The sequence below is a fragment of the Crocodylus siamensis genome, chromosome 6 (genome assembly GCF_052110815.1).
Source record: "Crocodylus siamensis isolate JL-2025a chromosome 6, ASM5211081v1, whole genome shotgun sequence".
NCBI classification, from domain to species: domain Eukaryota; kingdom Metazoa; phylum Chordata; order Crocodylia; family Crocodylidae; genus Crocodylus; species Crocodylus siamensis.
In genome coordinates this window covers 23,127,990-23,147,788 of record NC_143400.1, presented here as the reverse complement: position 1 = coordinate 23,147,788, position 19,799 = coordinate 23,127,990, and the positions used below count along the sequence as shown (strand labels likewise).

General features: G+C 48.1%; 1 protein-coding gene across 1 annotated transcript in view; it reads right to left on the bottom strand.

Moving 5' to 3' along the window:
* Positions 1 to 19,799, bottom strand: part of LOC149861662 (IgGFc-binding protein-like) — a 45,123-nt gene that overhangs the window by 2,455 nt on the left and 22,869 nt on the right. Inside the window, exons 12-22 of the mRNA XM_090052631.1 lie at positions 18,678 to 19,273; positions 17,964 to 18,534; positions 16,275 to 16,474; positions 14,232 to 14,612; positions 12,159 to 12,726; positions 10,318 to 10,922; positions 7,095 to 7,659; positions 5,973 to 6,568; positions 4,925 to 5,495; positions 4,075 to 4,274; positions 1,936 to 2,316 (exon numbers count right to left, since the gene is read on the bottom strand). Of these exons, the coding sequence (XP_089908757.1) occupies positions 1,936 to 2,316; positions 4,075 to 4,274; positions 4,925 to 5,495; positions 5,973 to 6,568; positions 7,095 to 7,659; positions 10,318 to 10,922; positions 12,159 to 12,726; positions 14,232 to 14,612; positions 16,275 to 16,474; positions 17,964 to 18,534; positions 18,678 to 19,273 (5,234 nt within the window). The remainder of the gene's footprint in view (positions 1 to 1,935; positions 2,317 to 4,074; positions 4,275 to 4,924; positions 5,496 to 5,972; positions 6,569 to 7,094; positions 7,660 to 10,317; positions 10,923 to 12,158; positions 12,727 to 14,231; positions 14,613 to 16,274; positions 16,475 to 17,963; positions 18,535 to 18,677; positions 19,274 to 19,799) is intronic.

Below are 19,799 nucleotides of genomic sequence, written 5' to 3'. Positions count from 1 at the left end.
GCACAAGAGGCTGAGTGTAGCAATTACATTCAGTGACAGTGAGAATGACCATAGGAGAGTAGGTCTGGAAAGGACTCTCTAAAGGTTATCTAATCCAACTCAAGGCAGGATTAGTCTTGATTAAACCATTATTGCTTCTCTTGTCCTGATCTGTGTTCAGGAATAATCTCCCAAGTGGATCACAGACAGGCACAGAAGGGACACCAGCCCACCAACCATTAGCACTGACTTAGTGAGGGGACACTTGGAAGGGCTGGATGTGTTTAAGTCAGCAAACCTGGATTATCTTCATCCAAGGGTGCTGAAGGAACTGGCCAGTGTCATAGCAGAGCAGCAGGCATGGATGTTTGAGCACTCCTGGGGCTCAGGTCAGGTCCCAGAGGACTGGAAAAGGGCCAATGTGGTCTCTATTTTCAAGAAGGGGAGGAAGGAGGATCTGGGTAACTATAGATTGGTTAGTCTCACCTCTATCCTCAGGAAAACCTTTGAAAAAATTATTAAGGATCACATTTGTGGGATCCCAGCCGGAAAAACAATGCTGAAAGGCAACCAGCGTGGATTCAATGCAGGTAGATCCTGCCTGGCTAACCTTGTTTCTTTTTTACAACAAGATCACAAACTGCTTAGACTCAGGAGTCGAGGTAGATGTCACATACTTGGATTTTAAGAAGGCCTTTAGTATGGTATCTCATCCTATTCTCATAGATAAACTGAGTGGCTGTGATGCAGGTGATTACATGGTCAGCTGGGTGGCAGACTGGCTTATGGGTTGCACCCAGAGAGTGGTGGTGGATGGCTCGGTATCGACCTGGAAAGAGGTGGGCAGTGGAGTCCCACAAGGTTTGGTCCTTGGACCCCTGCCCTTTCTTCAATGTCTTCACCAGTGGTTTGGATAAGGGCACGGAAAGCACTCGGTTCAAATTTGCAGATGATACCAAGTTATGGCATAAAGTTAACACACTAGGATAGGGAATGAATCCAGGTGGATCTGGACAGGTTGGAAATGTGGGCAGAACAGAATAGGATGCAGTTCAACAAGGACAAGTTCAGAGTGCTGCACCTAGGGAGAAGGAGTCACCAGCACACTCACAGGTGGGGGGATTACCTTCTCAGCAGCACTGTAGCAGAAAGGGATCTTGGAGTCATAGCTGACTTCAAGATAAACATGAGTTTTCAATGTGATGAAGTGACCAGTAAAGCTAACCTCACTTTATCATGCATTGGCAGGTGAATGACAAACAGGTCCAGGGTGGTGAGACTTCCCCTCTCTGTGGCACTGGTCAGGCCACAATTGGGGTACTGCATCCAGTTTTGGGCGCCATACTTCAAGAGGGATGTGGACAACCTTGAGAGGGTTCAGAGGAGGCCACTCATATGGTTAGGCAGGCAAAGCCCTACGAGGAGAGATTGAGGGCCTGGATCTCTTCAGCTTCTGGAAGAAAAGGCTGAGAGGTAATCTTGTGACCGCCTACAAATTCACTGGGGGGTGGGGGGCAGCAAGGAATAGGAGATGCTCTGTTTAACCAGGGCACCCCTTGGAGTAACTAGGAACAACGGCCACAAACTGACGGAAAACAGATTTAGGTTAAACATCAGAAAGAACTTCTTTATGGTAAGGGTTACCATAATCTGGAATGGGCTGCAAAGGGAGATGCTGCTTTTCCCTACCTTGGGGGTCTTTAGAGGAGGCTAGACATGCACCTGGCTGGGGTTGTCTGACCCCAGCACTCTTTCCTGTCCATGGCAGGGGGTCAGACTCAATGATCTACTGAGGTCCCTTCTGACCAAACATCTGTGAATCTATGAATTATTTTATCATGAAGGTATTTATTTATGATCGATGACTTACGGTTTTATTATTGATATTTTTTTCCAGTGGGTGCAAGAGATTTTCAGTCCCTTGGGTGAGTATGTTGTAATCCAGCCTCTACTTACCCAAGTTTCCTTTTTGTCATTGATGGAAATCATAGCGTGTTCAAAGAAAATGTAGAGGTGGACACCAACCGCTGCGTCCTTCTTGTCGCACTCCCTGACATTCACAACCACCCTAAACCAGGAGGGGGAACTGTCATTGCAGAGAGAAGCCAGGTTGTAAAACTTGTTGGGGAGAACTTTCCCTGAGACACCATCAAAAGAGGTGAGCCACGTTCCCGAGGCCAGCGTGCACCGAGCTTCCTGCTTCACGCAGATGCGCGCCCCATCCTTGACCTGGCATTTCTCCCCTACCAGGCACTTGGCTGCCTTGCACTCCAGTTTGCCCATCTCATGGCAGGTGCACTTCTCTGAGCAGTCACTGGAGAAGAAGGTCTGACCTGGCTAGAAAGAACAAAACAGAAGAATTGCATCATGCTCACTGTATCCAAGTGGAAGACACCTGATCTAGAATCACAGAACATGAAGGTTGGAAGGGACCTCAGAAGGTCACACCTAGTCTTTATAGTGGCAGCCTATAAATATATAAGGGGTTTGCATCCAGAACTGGGAGAACATCTGTTCACCAGGGCATCCCAAGTGAAGACAAGGTCTAATGGTTACAAGCTGCTGGAAGACTTTTAGACTGGACATACAGAAAAATGTCTGATTCTCCAGAGTCTGGAATGGACTCCCCCGCAGAAGTGGTGCAAGGTCCTACTCTGGATACCTTAAGAAATGCTTGGATGCTTATCTTGCTAGGGTGATCTGACCCCAGCTGAATTCCTGCCTCTTGGGCAGGGGTCTGGACCTGATGCTGTCACAAGGTCCCTTCCAGCCCTAATGCCAATAAAATCTAGTCCAACCTCCTGCTCCAAGCAGGACCAGCCCCAACTAGATCAGCCCAGCCAACGCTTTGTCTACCCGGGTCTTCAAAACCTCCAAGGATGGAGACTCTACCACCTCTCTGGGTAGCCTGTTCCAGTGCTTTACTACCGTCCTCATGAGAGAGTTCATAGTTTCATAGTTGGACGGGTCAGAAGGGACCTGAGCAGATCATCAAGTCCGACCCCCTGCCATGGGCAGGAAAGAGTACTGGGGTCAAACGACCCCAGCAAGATGATTATCTAGTCTCCTTTTGAAGACCCCCAGAGTAGAAGTGAGCACCGCTTCCCTTGGAAGTTGGTTCCAGATCTTAGCCGCCCTGACAGCAAAGTAGCGCATCTTGATGTCTAGTCTGAACCTACTCTCAATCAACTTGCGGCTGTTATTCCTAGTTACTCCTGGCAGTGCTCAGGGGAACAAGGACCTTTCCATTCCCCACAGGTCTCCCTGGTAAGTTTATAGATGGCCACCAGATCCCCCCTCAGCCTTCTCTTGTGGAGGATGAACAGGTTCAGGTCCCGTAGCCTCGCCTCATGGGGACTGCCCTGCTGCCCCCCGATCATGCGAGTGGCCTCCTCTGGACCCTCTCCATGTTGTCCACATTCCTCCTGAAGTGCGGCGCCCAGAACTGGACGCAGTACTCCAGCTGCGGCCTGACCAGTGCCGCATAGAGGGGGAGGATCACCTCCCTGGACCTGCTCGAGATGCATCTGTGGATGCATGCCAAGGTGCGGTTGGCCTTCCTGACCGCATCCCCACACTGCCGGCCCATGTTCATCTTGGAATCAATAATGACTCCAAGATCTTTTTCTGTCTCTGTACTGGTGAGAAGGAAGTTCCCCAGCCTATAGGTATGGTGCTGGTTGTTCCTCCCCAGGTGCAGCACCTTGTACTTGTCAGTGTTAAATCCCATCCTATTCTCATCCACCCACCCCTGTAACTTGTCCAGATCCAGTTGTAGCCTGTCCCTCCCTTCTATCATGCCCACCTCTCCCCACATCTTAGTGTCATCCATGAATTTGAACAAGGTGCTTTCCACCCCCTTGTCCAAGTCACTGATGAAGACGTTGAACAGTGCAGGCCCGAGGGACCCCACTGCCCACACCCCACCAGGTCAAAAATGACCCGTCCACCACCACTCTCTGGGTGCGGCCCCCTAGCCAATTTGTGACCCTAATATCTAACCTAAATTCCTAATATCTAAGCTAAAGTCAACTTCTTCAGAGCTGTCTTGTCCAGTCTGAGAACTCTAAGATAGTCCACTAATCCAACACGTACCTCAATGTAGTGTCCATCCCTCATACAGCCGCACTTGCCCATGGATACGCATGCCTCTCCATCAAACATGTAGCCACTGTTGCATTGGCAGCCTTCAAAACACCTCCGGATGCATTTGGTAGGAGTTGTCAGACTGGCACAAGTGAGATCACATGTCTTGGTGCACAGCTCATAGTGACTGTTAGTTGGGCAAGATAAGGCTGGAGAGAGAGGGAGTGAGAAACAAATGAGACAAAAGGTAGGATGAAGGTTGGTTGGGTTAGACACTGGGCCCAGGAAAACATTTTCTTATTGAAACTGATTTTCAACAGAAATTTGGCATTTCATTCAAATGAGATTTTCTAGCCTGATTGCCATAGAAAACTTCTGTTCATTACTGGTAACTCAAACACCCAGAAGAGGAACTATTTTGGTTTGAAAATATGGCTGTAGTGTGAGGGCTTCATGTCCTTATTCCTCTCTAGGGACTGGACTCTCCAGAAGAGCTACCTCTTTCATGATGAACATGTCCAGAAGCTCCTATGATGGACTGTCTCCCCTCTTCAAGAAGAAATCTTGGTGCATTATGGGAGATGTCATCCAACCAAGGAGCTGAACTGATTGAGGAGAATGAAACCTTCAGGAATGTGGCTGAGCTACACCTGAAACTTTGATACTCTTCAATACAGAAAACTTCATGGAACAGCCTGGATGTTTCCTGTAACATGGATCCTTCCCAACAATGTTAGGCTTGTGATATTTGATAAAAACCCAGCACCTAGAAGGTCTGATGTTCAAGACTATGATAGATTCAGATCCATTATGTGCCACCACATTCAAGGTGGGTCTACAGCTTATTCTGATAACTTACGGCAGAAAGAAGCCTTTCTCCATTCTCTGATCGTAGCTCCCTCTGCCTGGCACGTGGCTGCGTAGGCCTGAAGGCTCTGGCAGAGGGTCTCTCTCGCCCCCTTGGCAGCACACATGACATGGAGGCAGTGGTTGAAGTAGTCATCAGAGCTCACCAGTGAGTGACAATCTTGGAACGGGCCTGAGCGAGCTCTGATCAACCCACAGGAGGTCTCAGCTTGGTATGGTTTCTTCTCGGCTGCATCACAGACAGGGCATCGTCCATCACATCCCTCGGAGCATGTGGCACCATCATTAAGCACCCTCCAAGAGGACTCAAACTCACTTATGCTTTTGGCAATCTTCTCACTGGGCAACAAGAGGTCATCATTTTTATTGCCATTGTAGTTACCACACAAGCCACGTGTTTGTCCCTTGTAGGTGCTGGGGACAGTCACTAACACATAAGACGAGGTGTCATAAAGGACTTGAAATCCAGCAGCAGATTGGAGAATGATGTTTTTCCCCTCCTGGTTGATCTGAAGCTTCCCTTTGTTTATAGCCACTGGCAGACTGTACAGCTCCCCATCCACCTGTGGCAATGAAAGGGAAATTTTACCTCTGGTTGACGGGACCTGAAGGGTGCCTACAAAAAAGGATAGAGCTAGACTGTTCTCAGTGAGGGCAGATGACAGAACAAGGAGCAATGGGCTCCAGATGCAGCAAGGGAAGCTGAAGTTAGATATTAGGAAGAACTCTCTCATGACGAGGGCAGAAAAGCACTGGAGCAGGCTACCCAGAGAGGTTGTGGAATGGAGATCTGGGGGTTTTGAAGACCCATTTAAACAAAGCCCTGGCTGGTATGATATAGTTGGGGCTGGTCCTGCTTGAAGCAGGGCGTTGGACTAGATGTGACCTCCTGAGGTCCCTTCCAACCTTCATTTTCAATGATTTTCTATGATTTTCTTCATTTTCTATGCTCTATCTATGATTCTATGGTTCCAAGGACTGGGCATATATATGGAATCAGTGCCCCATGAGATATCAATAAGATCAAACAAGATACTTACCACAACCTTCCACCTTGTTCCTCTCTTCATGACGATGGTATGACCATCAACAGAGACCTTGATTGTCTTTGTCACAGATGCCCAGTCTTTACCAGCCCTCTCGTTTTCTATGACCACCAGGAAGATTAGCAGCTTGGTGTTGATGCTGTTGACTTGAGTCAAGGTGTAAGTGCAATTGCTATGTAAGTTAAAGGTGTTTCCATCAAAAGTAACATAGTAGGAATCACTCCATGCTATGCACTTTCCAGACTCAGAGGCGTAGCAGCCTTGGACACCATTTATCACCTTGCACACCTCATTGGCCTTACAGGAGATGTCTTGGCACTTGATGACCCCGTTGTCACCACATTGGCACCGCTCCTCACAGGAAGTGCTGGTGTAGAACTCCTCCCCTTTCTTGTAGTACCTGCCCTGGTGTATGCAGCCACAGTCTGTTTTTGGGATGCACTTGTCACCACTCAAGATGAACCCATCATTGCAGAAGCAGCCTTCTGTACAAGGAAGTTCACACTCATCTGGATCCAGCACATTATGGCAAGAGTCAGGGCAGCCGGTCCCACAGAACTCATAGTGTGTGTTCGAGGGGCAATTCAAACCTGAAAGAAAGAGATGAGGAGAGGCTGAGGGAACTGGGATAATTTAGTCTGGAGAAGAGAAGACTGAGAGGGAATTAAATAGCAGCCTTCAACTCTTTGAAGGGAGGTTTGAAAAAGGATGGAGCTGGACTGTTCTCAGTGAGGGCAGATGACAGAACATGGAGCAATGGGCTCAAGTCGCAGCAAGGGAAATTTAGGTTGGATATTAGGAAGAACTTTCTCACTCAGAGGAAAGTAAAGCACTGGAACAGGCTGCCCAGAGAGGTGGTGGAGTCTCCATCCTTGGAGGTTTTGAAGACCCAGCTAGACAAATCTTTGTCTGGGATGATGTAGTTGGGGTTGCTCCTGATTGGAGCAGGGGGTTGGAGTAGATGTGAGGCCCCTTACAACCCTCATTTTCTATGATTACAGTAAATGTGAAGAACTGTTGAAGACATGACCTCACAAGTAACTCTGGGCAGCAGCTGTAGTGTGGGCCGTTTGTGATGGCATGAACTGAAAGACAAATCTAGGAGGTCACACTTACTGCAGAATGAGGCTGATCTCCACTGCCCTATCCAGATGCTCTGAGCCTGACAGCTGGTCACGTAGCTGCTGATAGCATGGCACATCATGCTGTGATGACCATTGTAGTGGCACGTGTCAAAAACGCAGTTGTCAAAGTAGGAAGCCGGGTTAATGACTTTGTGGCAGAGAGCAAATGGCCCGTTCTTACGTGTGATTATTCCACAGTATTTGTCGCCTTTGTAGACTTCCATCTCCGACTCCCCACATGCAGGGCAGTCACCAACGCATTCCTTCCTACACCCAGGGACTTCTCTGACTTTCCAGCTGTTTGCGAACTGCAACTCATCAGATGTCTGAATTCCATTCTTCATCATCATATCATCTGTCGCATCTTCATTGTTGTTCCCGCAGAGCCCACACATGGCGTCAGCATAGGTATCGGGAACCATGACCCTGGCGTAACTGTACCAGTCAAAGCTCACTCTCAGACTGAAATCAGTCTGGATGAAGCCATGGACTCCGCTGATATAGGCCTTCAGCTTGTCTTTGTACTGGAATGGCAGGTTTACGAAGATGCCATCCACCTGAGAAAGACATGGTAGACACCATTATGGAATCATAGAAAATTTGGGTTGGAAGGGACCTCACATCTAGCCCAACCCCCTGCTCCAATCAGGACCAACTGCAACTACATCATCCCAGCCAAGTCTTTGTCCAGCTGGGTTTTCAAGACCTCTAAGGATGGAGATCCCGCCACCTCCCTGGGGAGCCTGTTCCAGTGCTTCACCACCCTCCTTGCGAGAAACTTTTCCTAATATCCAACCACAACTTTCCTTGCTACAACTGGAAACCATTGCTCCTTATTCTGTCATCTGCCCCCACTGGAAACAGTCCAGCTCCATCCTCTTTGCAACCACGTTTCAGGGAGTTGAAGGCTGCTATTAAATCCCCCCCTCAGTCTTCCCTTCTTCAGACTAAATAAGCCCAATTTCCTCGGCCTCTCCTCATAAGTCATGTCCCTCAGCCCCCTCACCATTTTTGTTCCCCTCCACTGGATTCTCTCCAATCTTAGTTTCATAGTTTGCAGGGTCGGAAGGGACCTGAGCAGATCATCTAGTCCAACCCCCTGCCATGGCAGGAAAGGGTACTGGGTCAAACAACCCTGGCCAGGTGTTCACCCAGCCTCCTCTTAAAGCCCCCAAGGGTAGGAGCCAGCACCACTTCTCTTGGAAGTTGGTTCCAGATCCTAGCCGCCCTGACCATGAAGTCGCACCTCCTGATATCTAGCCTAAATCTCTCCTCGCCAGCTTGTGACCGCTATTCCTGGTCACTCCTGGCAGTGCTCGGGGGAACAGGGACTCCCCCAGTGCCTGCTGGTCCCCTCTGACTAGTTTGTAACAGGCCACTAGATCCCCCTCAGCCTTCTCTTGTGAAGGCTGAACAGGTTCAGGTCCCGTAGCCTCTCCTCATAGGGCCTACCCTGCTGCCCCCTGATCATGCGAGTGGCCTCCTTTGGACCCTCTCCATGTTGTCCACATCCCTCCTGAAGTGTGGCGCCCAGAACTGGACGCAGTACTCCAGCTGCGGCCTGACCAGTGCTGCATAGATGGGGAGGATCACCTCCCTGGACCTGCTCGAGATCTGTGGATGCATGACAAGGTGCAGTTGGCCTTCCTGACCGCATCCCCACACTGCCGGCCCATGTTCATCTTGGCATCAACGATGACTCCAAGATCCTTTTCTGCCTCTGCACTGACGAGAAGGGAGTTCCCCAGCCTGTAGGTATGGTGCCGGTTCTTCCTCCCCAGGTGCATCACCTTGCATTTGTCGATGTTGAATCCCATCCTGTTCTCATCCGCCCATCCCTGTAACCTGTCTAGGTCTGATTGCAGCCTATTCCTCCCATATAGCATGTCCATATCCCCCCAATCTGTCCACATCCTTTCTGTAGTCAGGGGCCCAGAACTTCCTCTCAACTGCAAAGATCTTTTAACACTCCCACACCTCATCAACTGTCTGTGGGTATGGGCTGGAGAGAACAATTCTACTCTGAACCATAGGGGAAACATAAAAGTGTTTTCCATCTCTACTGGGAAAAGTCTCCAGACTTGACTGCTGGGAACAATTTGTGAGGGACAGATCAGATTAAGCTGTTTCACTTCTCTGTTTCCATGGGGAACATATTTTATACCAACATACCTCCTTTGACATAAAATAATTGTTGTGGGATGATAGGGAGGCTAATTTGTTAAGAAGGCATTAAATCAGGATCTGCTGTGCATCTTGGGTGTGAGATGGAGACAGTGTTGTGAGTTAGCAAAATGTATTTGGTCCAGAGTAGATATGACAGCAGAGGAGCAACGTTACAAAAGAAGATCTGTAGTTGTAAAATGAAAGTGATAATGACACTCTTATTATAGGAGGAAATGGTCTTGCCAACTGTCAGGAAGAGGAAAGAAGAGGACTCATCTGAGACACAAAGAGGCTAGCTTTAGTGGTAGAGAAAGACTTCCCTTCTTCTAACTGGGTTCCAGGTGAAATCATTAAACAGTCACTCAGGCTCCAAGAATCAGGAAGATATCTCCTTAGTGCAAAATAGGTCAGTGGGAAATCACAGTCACTGGTTAATCTATCTGGTCAAATGGGACATGGTGAATCTCCATCATTCGGAGTCTTCAAGTCAAGACTACCCGTCTTTCTAAAATGAAAGGCGGGTTCTACCTGTGGCTGAAATTCTGTGACCTTGGTTACACTGGATGATCATAATTGTCCCTCTCCGCTTTCAAATCTGTGAGAAATGTACAGTGGAGCCTGAATGAGGGACATACGGACTCTAGATGGGAGAACACTTTGCTCAAGCAATTGGACAATGAGTCCAACAGTTGAGCAGTTGGACAATGAAACCAATGGTTGGACTCTCCAGCTGGGCTGCCTCTTCCATGATGAACATGGCCAAGAGCTCCTATGATGGACTGTCTCCCCTTTCCAAGAAGAAAACTTGGTGCACTATGGGACTCATTGTCCATAGTAAAGTGCCCCAGAGAGTTTATTGGGTTTGGGATGGGGTCTGGGTACTGGCTGTCTCTGACGCACATGTGGGGTAGGTTGAGGGATACAGTCTGAACTTGGAGGATTAAAACCACATGCTTGAGTGAATGGTGTCTCCCCAACCTAGACACTAAGGTATCTGGGAGAACCTGTCAACCCCAAGAGATTGTTGTTCACTGTATTTGGTTCCATACCTGAATCTTCTGTGGATGCTCCTGGCTCAGACTGATGGTCATGTTGTAGATGTTCAAGGTCACCACTTTGGTGTAAGACACCAGGTTGTTGCCACGATTGTTGTTCTCCACTTGGACGGTGAATGGGACAAGCCTGGGGTCTGGAGAGCAGACCCCAGCCAGTTGGTAGACACAGGTGCCCATGAAATCATACTTCTGCCCATCAAAGGTGGTGTAGTGCGGGTCTCCGGTTGCTATGCAAGTAGAATAGTTGACCTCATGACAGCCCCGGATTCCATCCATCACTACACATTTCTTTCTGTCTTTGCAGCTAGAGTTTCTGCAAACTACCTCAAGGCTTTCCCCTCTGCGTTTACATTTGCACCAAGAGCGGCATATCTCATCTCCCCAGAACTCCTCATCAAGCTTGTAGTAATGGTCATTGTGCATACAGCTGCAGGCTTCCTTGGAGATGCATTGGCCAGCACTGAGGACATAACCATTGTTACACTGGCAGGTCTCAATGCAGGGCTTCTTACAGGAAGAAGGAGCTATTTGGTCAAAGCAAGTAGCTGGGCAGGCATTTCCACAGGTCTCGTAGTGGCTGTTCTCAGGGCAGGACAGAACTGGAATCACATCAGAGAAAAAAAGACTTAACACCCAGTGCAACAAAGTGAACCACTTGCGTAGCCTGCAGCAGTACAGGCTAGGAACTGACTGGCTAAGCAGCAGCTCCGCAGTAAAGGACCTGGGGGTGACAGTGGACAATAAGCTGAACAGGAGCCAGCAGTGTGCCCTTATTGACAAAAAGGCTAATGGCATCCTGGGCTGCATTGGTAGGAGTGCTGCCTTCAACTCCCTGAAGGGTGTTACAAAGAGGATGGAGCGGGACTGTTCTCAGTGGGGGCAGATGACAGGACAAGGAGCAATGGGCTCCAGTTGCAGCAAGGGAAACTAAGGTTGGATATTAGGAAAAATGTTCTCAGATGGAGGGTAGTAAAGCAATGGAACAAGCTACCCAGAGAAGTGGTGGCATCTCCATCCTTGAGATCCAGCTAGACAAAGCCTTGGCTGGGATGATGTAGCTGGGGCTGGTGCTGCTTTGAGCAGGGGGCTGGGCTAGATGTGACCTCCTGAGCTCCCTTCCAACCTGAATTTTCTACAGTTCTAAGAGCTGCTATAGACTAGTGTTGTTGGCATGGACACACAACGAAGTGCCATAATGATTTCTGCTCCATGATATAGAATGATAGAAAGTTAAGAGTTGGAAGGGACCTCAGGAGTCCCATTTAGTCCATCTCCCTGCTCAAAGCAGCACCAGCCCCTACTAGATCATCCCAGCCAAGCTAGATCACCCCAGCCATATCTCCTTTCCAACAAGGAAAGGAACGGGAATAATTTTGGTGCTCCCAGAATGAAAAAAACCCAGTTCTTTGTTATGACTGCAAAAAAATCCCCTGATGTTATGAGGTGGTCAACATGTCATGGGAAAAGCAAAGTGAGAAGGCAGAGGTATTTAAAATGAAGCAAGACAGTAAGTGCGAGAGACTGTGTAGGAAGCAAAAGTTAGTGCCAGCTCCAGTGCCCCAGCGTGGCAGTAGGAATAATGTCTCAAGAGGGTGCTCTCTCACCCTGGATTCACTTCTAATGCTAGTACAATGGCAGGGGGCACTACCCTGCATGGAACAAAGTAGGGGGTTGAGTAACGGGTGCTCTCCCGGGATGTTCATGCTGGCCCCCAGGTCCCAAGTACCCAGAGATTCCCAACCTCATGCTCACTGCCCCTCTCCCCTCTTTCAGATAACAGACAAATAAGTCCCATTTTTTTTGGCATGAGCAAGCAAACTAAGTGTAGGGCTCACCGCAGCCGGTCAGTGCCCTCCAGTTGCGGAGAGAGACCCCCTGCTCCAGGCAGGCACTGGCATAGGCTTCCAGCTCATGGCACAGGCTTTTCCGGCTCCCCCCATCCAGGCACATGCTTTGGATGCAGGTGTGGAAGAATTTGTTGGGGTCGACTGTGGCGTAACATTCTTGGAAGGGCCCCTTTGTTTTTTTCTTAATAAGCCCACAGCGATTCTTGTCACCGTAGAGATGCTTCTTTCCAAGGTCACACGGCAAACATTGCTCATGGCAGTTATCCCAGAAGGGTGGGGAGCCATCATGAACTGCCCAGCGGTTGGAAATGTCCTCTTCAGCGATACGGCCCAAGGGAAATTTGGGATCATCCTCAGAAATGCCATTGAAGTTCCCACACAGCCCACAGCTGGTTCCATGAGTGCTACTGGGGACAGTCACCGTGATGGTCCAGTCTTTGTCATAGATCACCTTGAAGCCAAAATCTGTCTGTAGGGCAAAGCGACCGTTGCTCTGGGAGAGGTGGATTTTGCTGCCTTTCAGGGTCACTGGGAGCATGGTGGGTACCCCATTCAACTGGAGAGAGAGAATGGGGGTGGTGGGGGGAGAGGAGAGAGAATCACTGCTCTGAATGCAATGCTCTGCATACTCGGTAACAGTCGGAGTTGATCTGAAATTCTCCATCAAAATGCTTTTCTGACAGGAGACAGGTTTTGAGAAAACTAAATGAATCATGAAATTGTATCTAGCTGCAAGAGAATCAACACCACAGCCCGTGCCTCCATACTTTCTGTGATGTGACAAGGAGCATTGCCATCAGACTGAGGGAATCATAGAAAATGAGGGTTGAAGGGACCTCAGGAGGTGATATCTAGTCCAACCCCCTGCTCAAAGCAGGACCAGCCCCAACTGGATCATCCCAGCCAAGGCTTTGTCTAACCAGGTCTTCAAAACCTCCATGGATGGAGATCCCACACCTCTCTGGGGAGCCTGTCCCAGTGCTTCCCCACTCTCCTTGTAAGAAAGTTTTTCCTAATATCCAACCTCAACTGCTCTTGTAGCAACTGGAAACCATTGCTCCTTGTTCTGTTACTTGTTACCACTGAGAACAGGCTAGCTCCCTAAATAGAGAGGCAGTTATCCCTTCTATATTCAGCACTGGTGAGGCCCCATCTGGAGTCCTGTGTCCAGTTTTGGTTCCCCCACTACAGAAAGGAGGTGAATACATTGGAGAGAGTCCAGCGGGGGGCACCAAAGATGGTTGAGAGACTGGGGGACTGGACTAGTGAGGAGAGGCTGAGGGAATTGAGCTTTTTTAGTCCGAAGAAGAGAAGACAGAGGGGACTGAATAGCAGCCTTCAGTTCCCTGCAGGGTGAATGGAGGATGGAGCTGGACTGTTCTCAGCTGGGGCAGATGGCAGAACAAGGAGCAATGGGCTCAAATTGCAGCAAGGGAGGTTGAGGCTGGATATTAGGATGAACTTTCTCACCAGGAGGGTAGTGAAGCACTGGAAGAGGATCTCCAAAGAGATGATAGCACCTCCATTCTTGGAGGTTTTGAAGACCTGGCTCGACAAAGCCTTGGCTGGGCTGATGTAGTTGGGGTGGTCCTGCTTGGAGCAGAGAGTTGGACTAATGTGACCTCCTGAGATCCCTTCCAACCCTCATTTTTTTAATATTTCTATGAAATAATAAAAACAAAGTGCTTTGACTTTATCTAAATGCAATCTTTTGGGAATTTTTCAATGAAAATTCTACACCAAATTGATATGCTCTGGCAAAAATGTCTTGATTTCATCAAATTGATATTTTCTGATGGGAAGCAACAATTCTTGGTAGACCCTTCTTCCCCATAGAACTAAACTAAAATGTTAGGGTGTGTAAAGACTAGAACAGATTTCCTAGAGGCTCTCCTCCAACTTTGGTGGAGTTTCTGCTGCTCTTTAGTGACTAGCATGGAATTTATTAGTGCCTGCCTTTTGGTCATGTTTTAGTCAGTCTAATAACACTCAGTTTGGAGCTGTGCCCATGTGGAAACCCCACCCCTGGCTGGGTTGTTGGCTGCGTTGGTTGAACCTTACCTGTGTCTCTTTCTCTTTATTCACAGAAACCACAGTATTGTCGATGTAAATGTAGATGGCCGTGCTGGTTGCAACACCTGTCTTACTGGACTCTTTGACTTCTACTACCACCCTAAACCAGGACGGAGCACTGCTGTTGCACAGGGAAGCCAGGCTGTAGATCTGGTTGGACGGGACTTTCACTGAAGCACGGTCAAAAGAAGTGAGCTGTCCTCCTGAGGCAAGCGTGCATTGGCCTTCTTCCTTCACGCAGCGGCGCTCTCCATCCCTGACCAGGCACTTCTCCATGGCTAGGCACTTGGCTTCCTTACAGTCGAGCTTGCCCAGTTCATGGCAGGTGCACTTCTGTGAGCAGTCGCTGGAGAGGAATGTCTCCCCTGTCTAGATGGAACAAAATAGAAGAGCTGCATCATGGGAATGATTGAACCTCCCCTGTCCTCAGACATGGGAATTAAGCATCTCTCACCTATTCTTGGCATGGACAAATGCTCTCTATCCATGTAGGGTATATACCTGCACTGAAAACATTCTTGTGGACCTGATGCAATCCAGAGATGATCACAATCAGGACAACAGTGATCAAGAAGGTAGAAATCACAGGGATGGCCAAAAGACGTGAGGCTATATCTCCAGTCTCTAGCTCCCCAGATCTCCTTAGAAGTGGAAGTGTTGTTGGAAGGAACCCAGCTCATCTAAAACCAATCAGCCCCTCTTCAACTTTGGACTGAGTTCAAGCCAACATCCTGGATCAACCAATCAACTTTTTCCTGACAAATGACTCTGAGTTAAAGTCTTTCTCCATGTGCCAGATTGGATCTTGTGCCCTTAAACTGAAAGTCTCCAAATTCTTTCCCAGGCAACTCAGTTTCCCTTCCACCATCCCCAAAGACTTTTTTTCAGATTCCCACTGGGCATGTCTACATGTGCATTTAGTGCACAGTAAGCGGTTTTTAGGCCAGTGTCTACACATGCAGGCATTACGGTGTGGTAACACTGTGCGTGGACTGACTTGGGACTAAAGTTAGTCCCTAATCAATCCATGCACACAGTGTTACTGTGCAGTAAAGTGTCTACACATGCCATACTGAGCAGTACATAATTGGGCATAAATTTACACCAAAGTTGGCATAAGTTGCCATAGTTACTACTCAGTAACCTAAATTACTGTGCAGTAATGTGTGCACGTGTAGATGCACCCATTGTGTCTCCAGCCAGCTTTTGCAGGCTCATGTCTGCCACAAAGGCTAGACAGGCATCTGATGAAGTAGCCTGTTGCCTACAAAAGCTCCTGGCTCTCTGAACTAGTTGGTCTCTACGGTGTAATGCTGTCCTCCCTTCTGCCTGACTTCACACTACCTGGCTAACTTCCTTTATAGGATAAATAAGCTTTTGCCCATATCTGAGCTAAAATCAAACTTTGAACCTTCAAGGATGCATCTTGGCGGCCTCCTTAGATCAAGGCACTAAGACTGCGGGGTGAGGTCTATACATTCAAAACTTTAATGGATTGAATTTGTGGATAGTTACTCAGAGCCAACAAGCTCTCTATACTCTGTCTCTCCTGAAATGGGAGAATATGCAATCTGGGATAGAGTCTTCAGAGTCATCCTCTGCTTCAGTTGTTCCAAGCTCCTGGCCTGGAAACTGAGAGTGATGGTATCTGGATAGAGCAAGCCAGATAATGCTACACATTTTGGTCCCCGATGCTGGAAGATTGGTCCCAGTTCAGATAAGGATTAATTCCTGTATCCTGTGTAATGCAGGGGGACTAAGACAGCGATCACAGTGCTCCCTTCTGGTTCTACTGCCTTTGAATCAATTGCAATGGTAGCTGTGTGGGTGAACTGGTGGCTCTGAACATTACATGCTGGCTCTAAACCATATATAGACAAGCTAGGACATACAGCTTCAGTTGTTTTGCCATGATTATGCTCCATTTGGGACTGGAAATTATTATCCAGTGCCTCCTCTACAGCTACAAAAGGGATAATCTGGTCAAGGCTGAGATCTGTAACCAGATGGTCCATGTATCCCAACACCTACCTGGAGGTAGCGTCCATCCCTCAGGCAACCACATTTCTCCATGGACACACACGCCTCCCCGTCAGACATGTAGCCATCGTCACATTGACATCCTTCAAAGCACTTCTTGGTGCACCGGGGTGGGGTGGTCAGGCTGGCACAGGTGAGATCACAGTTTTTGGTGCACAGCTCATAGTGGCTGTTTGCTGGACAGGTGAGGGCTAGAGAGAGAATGAGACAGAGAGCATCTTTCAACCACGAGATGAATTACCCGACACATAGTGAGAACAATTTTGATCCTTTCCACCTAGTGTCTAATGGCCGCATTACAACAGAAATTACATGGATTTCACAGTAAACCCAAGTGGCACCCGGTGGACACGTATCAGAATTGGGAAAATGGCGATTTTAGCTGTGTGTGAGAATACACATCACAAAGCTATCACAATAAAAATAATCCTCCTGGAACAACTGGCCACAGCAAGAATAAAAAATGTGGAAGGTGGTCTAATTTACCATGATAAATCGAAATCTACCACAATAAAAAGACGTATTTTCAGACACGACCAACCTAGCAAAATGGAGATTCTTGGTGACATTTTGTGACATGTATCTAAACAATGCATAACATGTACAAGCACCCATAAACTTTAGGGAGCTTTCCTGAAAATTAGCAGTGCAAGAATCACCTCCGAGGACTGTGTTGGAGTACCAAGTTAACACATATTTGGAGGGCAAAATGCTGTTACTACAACACTGATACAGTGCCTCTTCTATAAAGGAGCTGCCGACAGCAGTGATCCCTTATGGTCAAGGATGATCACTCCCATGGGTCAAGTAAAGGGTCAAGTAGAGCGTTGCAAATGAAAGTGTAAAGAAGCATCCTAATGCTTGGAGGACTGTTGAATCACCATGGAACAACTTGGATGTTCCCTGTAAAACTAGCCACTACAGACCATGTTAGGTTTGTGGCATCTGCAAAAATCACAGCAGATAGAAGTTCTCATAGAATTATGGAAAATGAGGATTGGAAGGGACCGCAGGAGGTCATGTCTAGTCCAATCCCCTGCTTCAAGGAGGACCAGCTCCGACTAGATCATCCCAGCCAAGGCTTTGTTTAGCTGGGTCTTCAAAACCTCCAAGGATGGAAATCCCACCACCTCTCTGGGTCTCCGGTTCCCATGTTTTACTACCCTCCTAGTGAGAAAATTCTTCCTCATATCTAACTTCAATTTCCCTTGCTGCAACTGGAGCCCATTGCTCCTTGTCCTGTCATGTCACCACTGAGAACAGTCTAGCTCCATCCTCTTTGCAGCCACCCTTCAGGGAGTTGAAGGCTGCTATTAAATCCCCGCTCAGTCTTCTCCGGACTCAATAAACCCAGTTTCCTCAGCTTCTCCTCATAAGTCACGTCCCCCAGCCTCTGAACCATTTTGATTGCCCTATCCTGGACTCTCTCCCATTTGTCCCCAACCTTTCTGCAGTGCAGGGCCAAAAATTGGACACAGTACTCCAGATGTGGCCTCATCAGTGCCAAATAGAGGGGAAGAATCATTTCCCTTGATCTGCTGGCAACAATCTTACTAATGCAGCCCAGTAGGCCCTTAGCCTTCTTTGCAATAAGGGACTATGCTCAGGTTCATTACAGATATAGGACTAATATGTGCCAGGCTAATGGAGACTACCATGCAGATTGTTTTGTTAACTTACGGCAAAGGGAGGGCTTCCTCCACGCTCTGATTTCAGCACCTGCTTCCTGGCACGCAGTTACATATGCCTGGAGACTCTGGCAGAGAGTCTCTCTTGCCCCATTGGTGGCACACATGTCATAAAGGCAGTGGTTGACGTACTCAGCAGGGTTAATGTGTGAATGACAGGCACGGAACGGGCCTGAGGGAGCTTTGATTAACCCACAGGTGGTCTCGGCCTCGTATGGTTTCTTCTTGGCTGCATCGCAGACAGGGCATCGTCCATCACAGCCCTCAGAGCACATGGCACCATCATCGAGCACCCTCCAAGAGGACTCAAATTCGCTCAGGCTTTTGGTGTTCTTTCCATTGGGCAGCAGGAAGTCATCATTTTTATTGCTGTTGAAGTTGCCACATAAGCCACGCGTGTATCCTTTATAGGTGCTGGGGATGGTCACGAGGGCATAAGAGACGGAGTCATAAAGGACTTGGAGCCCAGCAGAAGATTGGAGAATGATGTTGTTTCCCTCCTGGTTGACCTGAAGCTTCCCACTGTTCAGAGTCACTGGCAGAGTGTACAGCTCCCCATCCACCTATGGCAAAGAGGGGAAAATTTGCCTATTATTGATGAGGACTGTACAATTTTGTCTCATCTGCACACACCCATACTCATGTACTATGTGCACGTGTCACTAGTGCCCCATGAAAAATGGATGAGGTTAAACAAGATGCTTACCACCGCCTTCCACCTCATTCCTCTCTCCAAGACAACGGTGTGGCCGTAAATGAAGACCTTGATTGTCCTTGTCCGAGCCACAGGGCCATTACCCACGCTCTCATTCTCTACCATCACTGAGAAGTTCACCAGCCTGGGGTCCATGCTATCGACTTTGGCCAAGATGTACGTGCAATTCCCATGCAAGTCAAATGCTTTTCCATCAAAGGTCACATAGTGAGGGTCGCCGCATGATATACACTTCCCGTACTCTAAGGGGTGGCAACCTTGGACACCGTTTACCACCTTACATTCTTCATTGGCAGCACAAGAGACATCTTTGCACTCCAGCTCACCATCTTCATTGCACTGACACTGCTCATCACAAGAGGTACTGGTGTAGAATTCCTCCCCTTTCTTGTAATATCTGCCATCATACATACAGCCACAGTCTGTATATGGGACACACTTCTCTCCACTCAGGATAAAGCCTTCATCACAGAAGCATCCTTCTGTACAGGGAGCTTCGCACTCATCTGGATCCAACCTATTATGGCAAGTGGAAGGGCAGCCTGTCCCGCAGTAGTCATAATGTGAGTTTGGGGGGCAGTTGAGACCTGAAAGGAGAAGGCTGCAGTGAATGTGCAGATCTACATGAAAGAAAGGTCTATTGGACTAACACCATGGACAACATGAGTAATACTAAGTTTCTATTGAGCCATTGTGGAGGGCAACAGAATATGTCTTTTCTCATCCTCTTTATGGAAGAATTTATATAGGAACTTTCCAAGAAGGGGGTTACGTGTGGTGGTTACGGTACAAGTAACTGGAAGCCTGGATGCTTGGGTACCACCTGAAAGTCAGTGAAGGAATACAATCCCGATTTAAGTTACTGAAGCCAGGAGTCCTGAGTTGCACTATCAGACCTGAGAAACAATATCAATAAGAGAATACGCTTCTGGGACTCTGACCCGGTGGGGTTTTATTTCAGTTCTTTAAGAGAACATCGTATAAATGGCTTTGCCAAAAGAACTGAAAATATCTTTGGACAGAAGACTGTGTTTTTGATAAAGCAGAATTGTCAATGATCTTGTTTTCTGCTGAAAGTACCAATTTTTGGTCAAGCCCCCCCAATTTTGATAT